Genomic DNA, 12,251 nt, shown 5'->3' on the forward strand with positions numbered 1-12,251 from the left:
GTTTTACAAGTTGTCGTTATCGCTTTCCAATATCATTGATAATTGAAAGCTCCTATACTATCACATTAGTTTTTGTAATTTCAGTATTTATGCGGATATTTTATCACAAAACACTTTCTGAATAAAACAAATATCAATATTATGTAAACTATATGACGCGTGGGTTGAGAGAACATAAAAAATGTTATTATCTATTAAAATTAGAAGAATAGAATTCGTTAAGGAATTATTAAAATAAACAGTGATTTGTATGCGTAAGAAAATTCAAGTTAAGATTGTGTGGTTTCAAAATTACGATCCATGAATTTTCAAGCACTTTTAACAGTGGATAGGCGTTATTCAAACAAGATGTTTCACTTTATATTCCATCTGATAACCATGCCTGTAAGATGATAACATAATACTAATATGGTGCATAGGAATTTACGAGTCAATTTCAAATTCCTACTTTATAAAGATTTAGAAATAATATTTGATTTGATTGTGCCGATGGCTAAACCATCCATCCACAGTAGGCTACGTATAAACAACATGACGAACGGCGGGAGATGATGAACAGTGGATAAAACTAAAGCGGAATATTGATTACGATTACCCGTCTAGGCTGCATGTAAGAAAATTAACGACATGAAAATAATGTAGGTTATTAAACCAAAATCCAAATTGATGAATCGCCTTGATTATAACGTTGAAATAGTTGATGAAGAAAAACACTATTAACGTACCGTAATTTCGATACTTCCGACCGAAATCTAGCTTAAAATGTAAGATTTGTTGGAGATTGAGCTCTAACATCAAGGCTGGACTTCTGTTGATACTCCCTGTCAGTACTTTATACAATTTTAACTCATTTTGGAATATCTGCACGTCATCTATACACTTTCTTGTCAAAAATAGTCTAAAATGTGACGTACTGACGCTAAAATCTTAACCGACAGCCAACACTTAAAAATGTCTGTGTGCGAAAAGTTCAAAAAACGTCACGAACAATGTGGACGCGACGCAATGACGTTGCGCAGCACAAGCAATTAATTGATCATCTGATCACGTAGACTTGCCCCAAGTCTGTATTCATTGTCTTTTTTTTTTATTTGTTGTTATTTCGATTTTTTTTCCCAAAATCAAATAGTATACGTATGAAACGCCATATGTGCCAAAATATTTATCTTTTTACTAATATTAAGACAAAACTCCGTCTGGAACCCAGACTACTGATCACGACGCGACGATGGATTATCATTGTGAACTATCGCTTGTGATTGGACATACGTCACTTGCGTTCCGGAACCATCATAACCAATCCTATGACGATATACGTAAAGCGCCGAACTCGCTCCTTTTCTAATGTGACCAAGTCAAAACAAACAATTCAAAATACACTATCCATTATATAATTTTGTTACGAATCATTTATTTTACTTTAAGCACTGGTATTATAAGAACTTTATAATACCAGATCTCATTCTTTCTTGATCATACCATACTTATTCATACATTATATCCTTCGTCATAACATTATAATAATATAATAAAACCATCTTGTAAAACTAGTTCAAAATGCTCATGTGATTATAGGTAATCTCATAATTCGGTATTTCAACTGGAATGGTCAACATAAATTACATATCTGATATGCCGTCTGTATAACATGGAGAATAATAACATTTCGGCTCCCTGCATTTAAGAGCAAAGAACCTATATTACAGCTTCATCATGTGCGCATTAAGAAACTTAAGCTATGTATAACAATAAAGAAACATTTATTTCAATTTGTCTTACAATGCTTTTTAACCATTTTGTAAGTAGATTACGGATGGACATTATGCATTGTAATTTTTACGAACCGTTTAGATACATTCAAATCACAGCAACCCAAGTTAAACTTTAGGCCTACTCAAGTGTGGGGTTCTCCATTCACATGGTCGATTGACTCACTCACAATGTTCGGCCAAACATGAATGTTTACATGCTAAATTAAACATATTCGGATAATGTTACATGGGAAGTTGCCGAGCCACGAAATAGATAACTTCTAAATACTCTTGAAGGGATTGATCGCTCGATCGGGATTGAAACAGCAGTGACAATTTAAAGTCTGAATCACCCCAGGCCCGTAATCAACAACATGAAAATTCACGCACCACAGACTGTTAGAAGTATAAGGCCCGATCGATGATGTTTTAATATTCATCACCAGTGTAAATTTCTGACAGCAGATAGCCTGACATTTTACAGGTTTAAGTGTTTTAAAACAACGTTGCATAATGATATCTGTCGTATTTGCCAAAGCCAAACAGATACAATAATCATCTCATGACCTACGCATTTAAACATAACACTTCATATAATGCAGTAATGGGAACATACTGCGTATATAATCATAAAAATCGAGTTGTACCATGCAAAAATGACGCATTTCTAGAATAGACATACATTATGATGGTGTTTGTAACGCGCTGGTTAACGCGTTTTGTGACCTTTCAAACGTTCGTCTAATATGTAAATTGGAAGACAAGTAAAGTGGATTGGAGAGTATTCTCATCAGTACAGTAAACAGTATTCCATATAAATTACAGTTACACTCCGCGTGTATACAATTCAAACATTAATGTGTTGAGTTTATCTGTAAATATTTCCAACACGATTGGTTGTTAACAACTTCATGTCTAAAAGGAATTTCTTACCAACGCATTAGGGATTAAATTCCAGAAATTCAGAAAATGTTTTATTGAAAGGTTGGTTCTATCTATATACAATGTTATATAAATATAGTTGTATACTATGATATACACACATTTTTTTCTTACCAGTTACATACATAAATATATATTAGTATATTACAATCATAAATAACAATTCAATACATGTATAAGTAGCCTAGTCCCTATCACGTATCACGTTAAGGATACTGCTTATTATGAATGTAACTGTCGGCCTACGGTTCTATTTTTGAAATTGGAACGGAGAGTGTTAGGCCCATACGAGCCCAGAGGTTCAACAGAGAGTCACATGGACAACGTAATCAGTCACAAGGCAGACACACCATACTATGCCAAGTTAACTTGTTTGCCATATTTATCTCTGTTATGGGTAACCAGGTTCTGTTTCATAGCCAATAATTCATCAATAAATAAAGCTAAATACAAAATCCTTTCAGTTGGACTTCGACCAACTTCTTGCAGTTGTCTGGAATCGTTACACCGATAAGTGGCATTTGAAGAATCTCAGTCCAAAGATCATTTACTAATAAATACGCGCATAACTTCATCCGTTCGGGTCCCGCTTCAATAAACGCGCACAATAAACGACATTCAATTACAAATATTGCACGTGTAATATCATTTACCCCTTCATGATCACACGGCATCGAATCCGTAACTTTCGATACGTCCCAATTCACCGTGTTATAACGATAAACGCAATCATGTCCAAACGTTGGCACAAGGTAAATCCATTGATCTGCCATGCCGACAACTGTGAGGGGTTTCAGAGGTTCTGAGTACGACCTCATTGAGCAAACATCAGTCCGTGGATCGAACGCATGTACCTCAAAATGATTCACTGGACCTGATACGCGCCTATCCTTTGAAATGTACGTAAAAATATACAACAACCCACCGTAGAAAATACCACTTGGTTCATCAAAAAAATGTGTCGTATACAAAATAGTTCTAAACTCCCACTCCTTCGTTTCTATATTACAAGAATATAAAGTCAAAGATTTCCCAAAAAGTTTCTCAATGACAAGAGCGAATAAACAGTTATCTAATAGTCCTAATAACAGCACCTCGTTATTTTTCTTGCTCTTTCCTAAAGTCTTTAATGATGTTTCTCGTGAACTACCTGTACGCGGTAGTGGACAGGGGATTGTTGTTCTGTCCCGCGTTTCCATATTTATCACATGAATATGCGGTGCCGATTTGAAATCACGTGTGTAAATTACTTTACCGTCTCCTACGATACTTATGGTATCCAAAGATTGCATGTTTTCTAGTTCTTTAAAGTCTGTAAGAAACAAGCCATCGTCTGCCATCCCTGCCCGTGGGTCAACCAGAAACCATTTCACAGAGGAATACCTAATATTAGGATTAACAGCGCAAATTTTAGCGGCGAGTAAGATACGTTCTGTGCCCATTCTTATTCTAGGCTTCATAAGTGAGGACAACTGGTCTGGTTTGCGTCTCATGGCCACTGCGCATTTATCAACCTGTGCTTCGTATATGCCATCTGATTCCAGAGCTTCTAATGAAATCTTAAACCGCGACAATATCGGTTGGATAATTTTAACTCGATCACCAATGTTTATCAGAGGTAACCGGACGTGCTGCAGAAGACCATTCAGGAATGATCGTCTGTTAGAAGGTGAGTGATCTGTCCACGTGATAATCGCTGTAAATATATCTAGTTCACTGCTTACATTTAATCTAGGAGAAGAGACTAATTCCAGAAGTACCTCTCTCGGTAAATGATGCAACTCATCACTCTCAATCAATCTAGTAAAATCCCAACATAACTTAGTAAATGCTTGTTGTCTTAGTTTCTGAAAAGAGTGAAACGTATCTGCTGCCAGAAACAAGTCAACGGATTCTGTGACATCCCTTCTGACAACTCGCGTAGACACAGCATCAATCAATGCAGTAGCAAGCCGATCAATCAATAAATATTCTACAGCATACATTATTGAATATAATTGCTCGCTTTTGAATTTAGTATGACCTAAACGCATAAAGTTGTAAATTACTTCAAAGCTTTCTGCATCTATACCATCCAGGGAAACATGACCAGTATGTTTTTCCCGCATGTCTGTTTCAAAGATAGTCTTAAAATAGTCGCTGTTTGACGCCAGTAGACCTCTGTTGCATAAGAACTTCTTCTGCCCTGCGATGATGGTGACAGTTGCAGGTAGGTCTGACGTCTGGGTCACGATGAATTGTGATTGAGAGGTTTTCCACATTCCTCGTATTGGTAGACATATTTCTTCCTTCGGCAAACGAACACTGTTCATTATCGTGGATGAACATGTTGATAAATCTGCGAAGATAAAAGTAAATAATGGTAAGTAAAATATCGCCTACGAACACGTTACAATCTTTATGAATAATTTGACATAATCATACTATAATGGATTTTGCCCCTCAGCTATGATCTTTCATGTGCTTAGAATTCAGTTATCTATGCGCACACAGTGAGACTAAAGGTGAGAAAAGAAGTAATTTAATGACATGTGTTGACATGCTAGTTGCCAGTATAATAAACGAACTTTATTACAGATCTTGATTGGGAAGTCATCGATCATAACTGTATTCGCTGCAATCAGGAGAATGAAATATACCATACGTGGTAATAAATTGCGTGACTTCAAATGCGATGTTTGTAGTCCGTTGAACACACCAGGAAGATTGTTTAAATACACACGTATTATTATTATTGTCAACAAACTGCGAGCCCCTTCATTGTCCAAATGTAAAGATTATTCTCATGCCTCTACTGCAAACCGCAACATTTAACTCGAGAAAACTCTGAATTTAACTAAACTAAAGTTTGCTAGTGTGTAGACTGCAAACTTACAGGTTTACACTAAGTAAACTTTGAAAAACTTTTCTTTATAAGCCCGAAGTTCGGATCGAGTTTTTCAACAAAACTTTGCCAGTCTAGGCAAACTGAGGAAGTTCTTATATAAGCAAAGTCTACACCAGGAAAAAGATTTAGTTTGGAAACTTGAGCAATCTCAAAGTTTGACAAGACAAGTTTTCCAAAGCTTGTTATAGCAGACCAGTTGAAAAACTTCGAAACTATACAAACAATTATCTGGAAAAAAACTATAGTCTACATTAGCAACTACCAAGTTTTTGTTTGCAAACTCGACGCTTCCTCAAGTTTTCAAACTAAAGTTTATTATTTATTTATTTATTTTATTAAAACATATTTAAGCAGGATAACATAATTCAGAAAAGAAAAGATCACAATTTTCTGTTTTCAATATGGTCCTGCATGCCACTGCAAACTTGATTTCTGCAGTTTGCTAAAGTTTGTCAAATGAAATACTGAAAAACTGTGTACTGTAGTTTATAACCTCTGTGTGTCTTTGGTTTCCTATGCACTCGTCATCTCTACAGAAACTGTGTTTCTGATTTTATCTGTATGATGAATATCAAACGCTTTACCTTTACGGGAAATGTATATAGGTGTACTATTATAAATTTATCAGACAAGACTAGTATCGTTTACTATCGTTTATCAAATTAGGTCGCAGCACGTCGGATCCATAACCTCAAAGCATCACACTTGCGCATGTTCAACACACTCAGTCCAAATATCAATAACACAGTCTTCATGTATTTATCAACGAAACTAGTTCTCATGAAATTTACGACTCTTCATATGTCACGTCTTAAATTAATTAGAATCACAAGTTGCCTTCTTGATTAAGTAATTCAGCCGTGCAACTATCGTTCATAACTTGACCGAATTCTGCTTAATATTCAGCAAAATGTTATTTTGGTTCTGAAACAAAAATGTAGGAGGCCTACTTAAACAGAACACCATTAATGACAATCTTATAGAGCACGAAAATGTAAAATTATCAAAATGTAAAGACTTGTACGCGAGCTATGACATTTGGTGGTTCATCAGCTTTTTCACATTTGAAATGACAAGTTTTGACATTGTGGTTATTTTTAGATTTTCGTTTAATGTTCTTACATTTGTGGTAATGTTAACATTTGCGGGTCTACATCACTATGCCTCTGTATTCAGGCAATAGGCCTATAGGAATTATTCTACATCAAGTATGCGTTTAAGTTTCCGACTCAATTAATAAAATGTAGGCATAAGCCATTATAAAAAGAGACGCAGCTTTCGTCTACCATTTAGAAATAACCAGTGCAATAATGTGCGATAAAATATTCTGATTCTTGGTACAATTTTAGGTATAGGTACTTTCTATTCTCTTCTCGTTTATTTTTTAATCAAGGTGACTTAAAGCTTATACCAGGTTTAATACTATACAAAGAACCATGCAATTTCAAAATGTACTTTCTCAGAACAAACACTTCATGAAATGGAAATAGCAAATATAATATTATGCTAATGAGAAATGGAATAATGTATATATTATGCTAATTAGACTAATGGTATTGGTTATGACTGTGTTAGTCAAATAGGCCGATGCCAAATGAGGTTGACGCAGTTGATGGTGATAGCAGTGACAACCATGGTACTAAATAAGAGGTGGCATAATGGTGGTGGTGATGATAATAATGATAACGATGATTACATTAGTGATGACAACACATCCATTCTCGTTATCTTCGTCTTTTTAAATTATGATAATGGAAAAAATATATAAATATCACAAAATTAAAGTAGATTACTTTATGATATGCCTATGTAATTATAGGCAGTGATTGTTTACTACAAAACATTTTGATACTAACAATTTCTGAAGTCTAGGCCTGTAAATCAGTTTATCTGTTGACGGGAAACATAGGGGGCATATCCAAATTGATAACATTCAATGATGACCACAAAACCCGTTGTATAATAACTTTTGTTTTTGTTTATACTAAAAAAAGGATTTATATATCTATATATATTTTTTCGAACTGAAAAGTATGAAATAAATTACTCACACCATAGAGATATTATAGTGAACTTGAGGATATCTTAGCCAAGGATTTTTCTTTAACGTATAATTTGAATTTTTTAAGTGAAATTTTTATTTTTGGTTCCGATCTTCTTTCGAATTGTGAAAATGCTTTATTGTTTTATTATGTACAACAATTTCTTGTTAATTCTGGAAGATTTGATTGATGTTTCTGTTAGTTTTTTGTTTTAAAATATTGTATTTGTTAATCTGAGGCGCCTTGAAGCCTCTGTGTAATATACTGAATAAAAAACAAACAAAAAAAACTACAATATCTCTATGCTCACACTTATATTAAAAATAGGGCCTATCATTTGTCAACATAAAACTCATTGTATTTGAACTTGATATTAAAACAGGAAACAAACACAAAAGGTTAAAATAACACCACCAGGCAAGATTACCGGCTTTTTATCCTCAATATTAATATTATAGGCCAGCAGTAATGATATGAGTACGATATACAGTGCATTATGACCTTCTTATTGTTTAAGCATTATACCAATCGTCCGTGTTAATATTGAACGATCACTATGGCTATACACTATATTGGATTAACAAAAACAATGGAAGACAGTATTATTGAATTAGGAGTGATCATATTTCATACCACTGCATATCATAATTCAGTTGATGTAAATGATGTGTAATTGGCGCTTGACGGAGGTAAATACTATAGTGGCGGGTATAAGGGATCAATTGTATATAGGCCTAAACACCACTTGTTCCTTGACAATTTAATTTTTGACCATCATTGTAAGCAATATCTGACCACTTCTTGGGCCTATAGGAACAGGCTTTACAAATTTATGTGACATATTTACCTACCACAAAATATATTGTTTTATACGGCTTTTAACTAATTTTTCTTTTGCATATTGTAACACTTTGCTCTTTATCTTACTTACTTCATGTGCATGTGTTGTGCTTAGTTTATACATGGAGTTACCCTCCATGTTTTATAGTTTGCAGTATAGCTTTAAATATAAATATAGTTTATAGTCAATTAGCTTTAAATATGTATATATTTTCATGTTGATTTTGTTTTGTTTCCTTTCAATATTTTGCTCAATTGTTATATTTTTAAAAATGTTGGTTGCACCACTAACGACAGTGTGTGCCACTGATAAAAAAGTGAAGACCAATAAATAAATAAGTGCTGTTCAATATTTTAATATTTCCCGTTAGTTTCGCAGTGCACTTGACACTCTACTTCCCTTGTGAGTGAGCTTTATTTGTTGTTGGAGGAAAATTTCCAGTAGGCCCCTACGTGAATTGTGTAAATACATTTCTGACCAATTGTATATTTGGTTATACTGTAATAATTGATTATTTTGTTGTAAAAACGAAATAATCAATTGTTAAGAATGTATTAATGGGGAGAGGCACCATGTCAACAGATAATTCTTGGTCTCCCCTAGTCTCATTTGCTGATGGTATTTATTTTAGGTTTATACATCGTATAGACAGTTTGCCTAAAATAAAAGTTGAATTGAATATCGTTGGTCGATCCCTTGGATAGTAGACTGAACTTTCATTTCAATCAGCATAAAGCCTTTTGGGCACAAACATTTCACATGCATATAGACCGCATCGACATTTTAGCATGACACACGAGGCATATATCTTGAATCACAGAAAATTAACAAACAGTCTATTAACTGTATTCGTGTTATATTCCAAACCAGAATAGGCCAAAGTGCTGTAAAGAAACACCGAATGAATAGGCCTACACTTACTGGTATATTCAATATTAGCTGTATACTTATGAGTAAAGTGGTTATGTAAGAAGCATTGGACCATGGAGAAACATTGTTGCATAATACGTGTGTCCGCATTAACATTTATTTAATAAATATGCTACGGTACTATAGAGTATTCTAGGCCTACATTGGTGTACAAACTTAGGCCTAACTCGATTGCATTAATGTACATCTCTCGTTACTTTACACAGGCTGTTCTAGGCTCAGTTTGATACTTTTATAAAAGGTCAACTGACTTACCGGTTGACATTGCGTAGATAATTCTACGGATTTCTTGATCAACATCGGTGGTCTGCCTAACAACATGTATCGTCGATTTTTTAGACGTGTAATTTCCCATCTTGACGTTATCCTCTGTAACATACTGGTGGAAAAAAAACAACACTCATAGACATATATGTATACGTGATGATTCCGTTGAAATTGATGTTTTCATGATGTGTATAGCCATAATAATATACCGTGTTTACATCGTCTGTTCCTGCCAAAAGACATCGCATTGTAAACACACTTCCTGATCAATCGTACTGTGTTATTTAAGTACGATTGCTCTTGTGTTCAGCCAATCAGAACTCGCGTTCGAAACAGTGCTATCGAAGTGAAATACCAATTTATGCATGAACACTAAGTGCGGTAATTTTACATTACAAGTTTTTAACAATTTTACTTCCATCATTAATATAGTAAGTGCTGCGGCTTAGATTAGATACAGTAGTTATGATTCATTCAATTTCAATATTTAATTCGGAATCATTTGTCATCCTATAATAGATAGGCCGGCTATTTGAAGCAGTCCTAGGACAGTACGCCAAACTCCAGGAACTTAATTTCACTATAGGCCTAAAAACGCTGTGAGAATTTCTGATGCACAGAAGCCACTTCATCTGTATTTATCAAATTATAAGTCTTATCTAGGCCTAGGCCTATTTATACTACACATTAGTAACGTCATAAACAAGTCCCTAATATGTCAAATCCCCGGTTATTTCGGATGAGTTTTGTTTTTCTGACATTTTACTAGTATATTTGTAATAACGCAATACAACTTCATCTTGTCTACAAAGTTTATTATTTTAAATAACATAACGCAAGGCCTACCGTATTGTCGGTTTACATTCAAAGCAAATTGGTTTGGCTTTATGAAATATTAACAAATAGTTATGTCTTGATTCTAACATCTTAAGAATTCTAAAACAATTCACCAATGTCAATATCAACATTAACGACTTAAAAAATTGACGTCACACATTCAAATCTGCGTATCCATAAATAAAATGCATAAGTGGTAGTACTATTAATAGATATCGCAATAAGAAAGACATTAACCCAGAAAAACAAAACCTTACTGTAGCCCTTAACACAACATTATTGTTAGGAGATGCAACCTAAAAATAAGACACAGCTCATCAATTTGGTATTTTATGATCCATGATTTATTTCTACTGAAAAAGTCATGTACGTACATTTTCAACTATGCTACATGTTATTGCATACAAGTCTTCCAACAATATTTATTAATCGTAATATTGTGGCTTTAAAACTCTTTAACAGTTTTATTTAAATCACATCGGAACAGGCCTTAGGCCCTATTCACATAGAATACGTTAAATGTATTTCCCTTAACCTAAGTGTGTCTAAAGCTCTGTCTACACTATCAAAGTGTATGTCACAAAAAAGGGTGATGTGCCCAAATATGGCAGCGTTATGCCCAATTATGGTAGTGATATGACATCCTCGTGTCCATATATGGATATATCACTTTTTTTCACATAAAATTTGATGGTGTAGACAGAGCTTAACTGATCTTAAAGGTTTAGTTCCCACTCTAGGACCCAACGTACGCGCAAAAAGTGATCATTCACAATAAAAGACAATATTTTTTGATTGGTCAAATTACTGCGCGTACGTAGCACACGTCATGGGAACCAAATCTCGAATCACATGTGGTTTAGAGCCCTACAACAGCGTTATGCTATACACTAAAGCCCAAGATTTGTATATCAATTAAGGTTCATTTTGCTGCGGAAGTAAGAGACGATAAAAATTTGTGAAATATCAATTCATTTAAATTGTTATAAATTAAACATGAAACGTGAAATGCGTATTTACAGGTCAGGTTTGCATACTTAGTTTTATATTTATTTGCAGTGAAATATTTCTTAATCAGCAGAAATATTTGACACTTGAATTCATTTATATATTAGGCTAAGCAATACAATCTTCATTCACCCATCCATTTCAAGTACCACAGGATTCGTTTCATTCTCAACACGTTCTTTTAAAAGTTTGGTTCCCACTTGATAACAGCGCAACGACGTAAGCGCGACGTAAGCGCACCGCAAGCAATTTATCCAATTGACGCGATGATGTATCATCCGAACTGTCGCGTTTAAATGGTAAACTTGCGTTTCGCTTACGTCCTTCTGTGTGGCGACATTACATTCACGGAGCGGACGGTTTCCGGTCAGGATCATATTCTACGCGGGACAAGCTACGCAGTTTTCCGCTTACCACCGTTACTGCTCGTCTGTGTAAATAAAATAGTAATAGAAATTTGAACAAAATAGATACTGAGAACGAGACGTTTGTCGTTTGATTTCTCCCATGACATTTTTTATTTCGACGACATTCAGATGAATTCCAAAATGAAATCTTTACTTATACATAAAACCGAAAAAAATAATTAAAATAATCCGAAATAAATAGTAAAAATTAAATATAAGGCAAACAAACAAACAATACATGTCTACAAATAAAAACTACATTTTATATCTTTATATTATTACGAACATCAACTAGAAACCAAAATGTAACGAAAAATACAGTAAACGTTAGAGGCCATT

The 12,251-nt window shown here is 34.3% G+C and overlaps 1 protein-coding gene across 1 annotated transcript; it reads right to left on the reverse strand.

Annotated features, from left to right (window-relative positions):
• Window positions 1–1,991: 1,991 nt before the first annotated feature.
• Window positions 1,992–9,886, reverse strand: LOC144854252 (uncharacterized). Its single transcript, XM_078712181.1, has 2 exons — window positions 9,649–9,886; window positions 1,992–5,031 (listed from the first exon to the last, which is right to left on the reverse strand). The coding sequence occupies exons 1-2, from the start codon at window positions 9,746–9,748 to the stop codon at window positions 3,137–3,139; spliced, it is 1,995 nt and encodes a 664-aa protein (XP_078568307.1). The 5' UTR covers window positions 9,749–9,886; the 3' UTR covers window positions 1,992–3,136.
• Window positions 9,887–12,251: the final 2,365 nt, after the last annotated feature.

The sequence above is a fragment of the Antedon bifida genome, chromosome 10 (assembly GCF_963402885.1).
Source record: "Antedon bifida chromosome 10, ecAntBifi1.1, whole genome shotgun sequence".
Lineage (NCBI taxonomy): Eukaryota > Metazoa > Echinodermata > Crinoidea > Comatulida > Antedonidae > Antedon > Antedon bifida.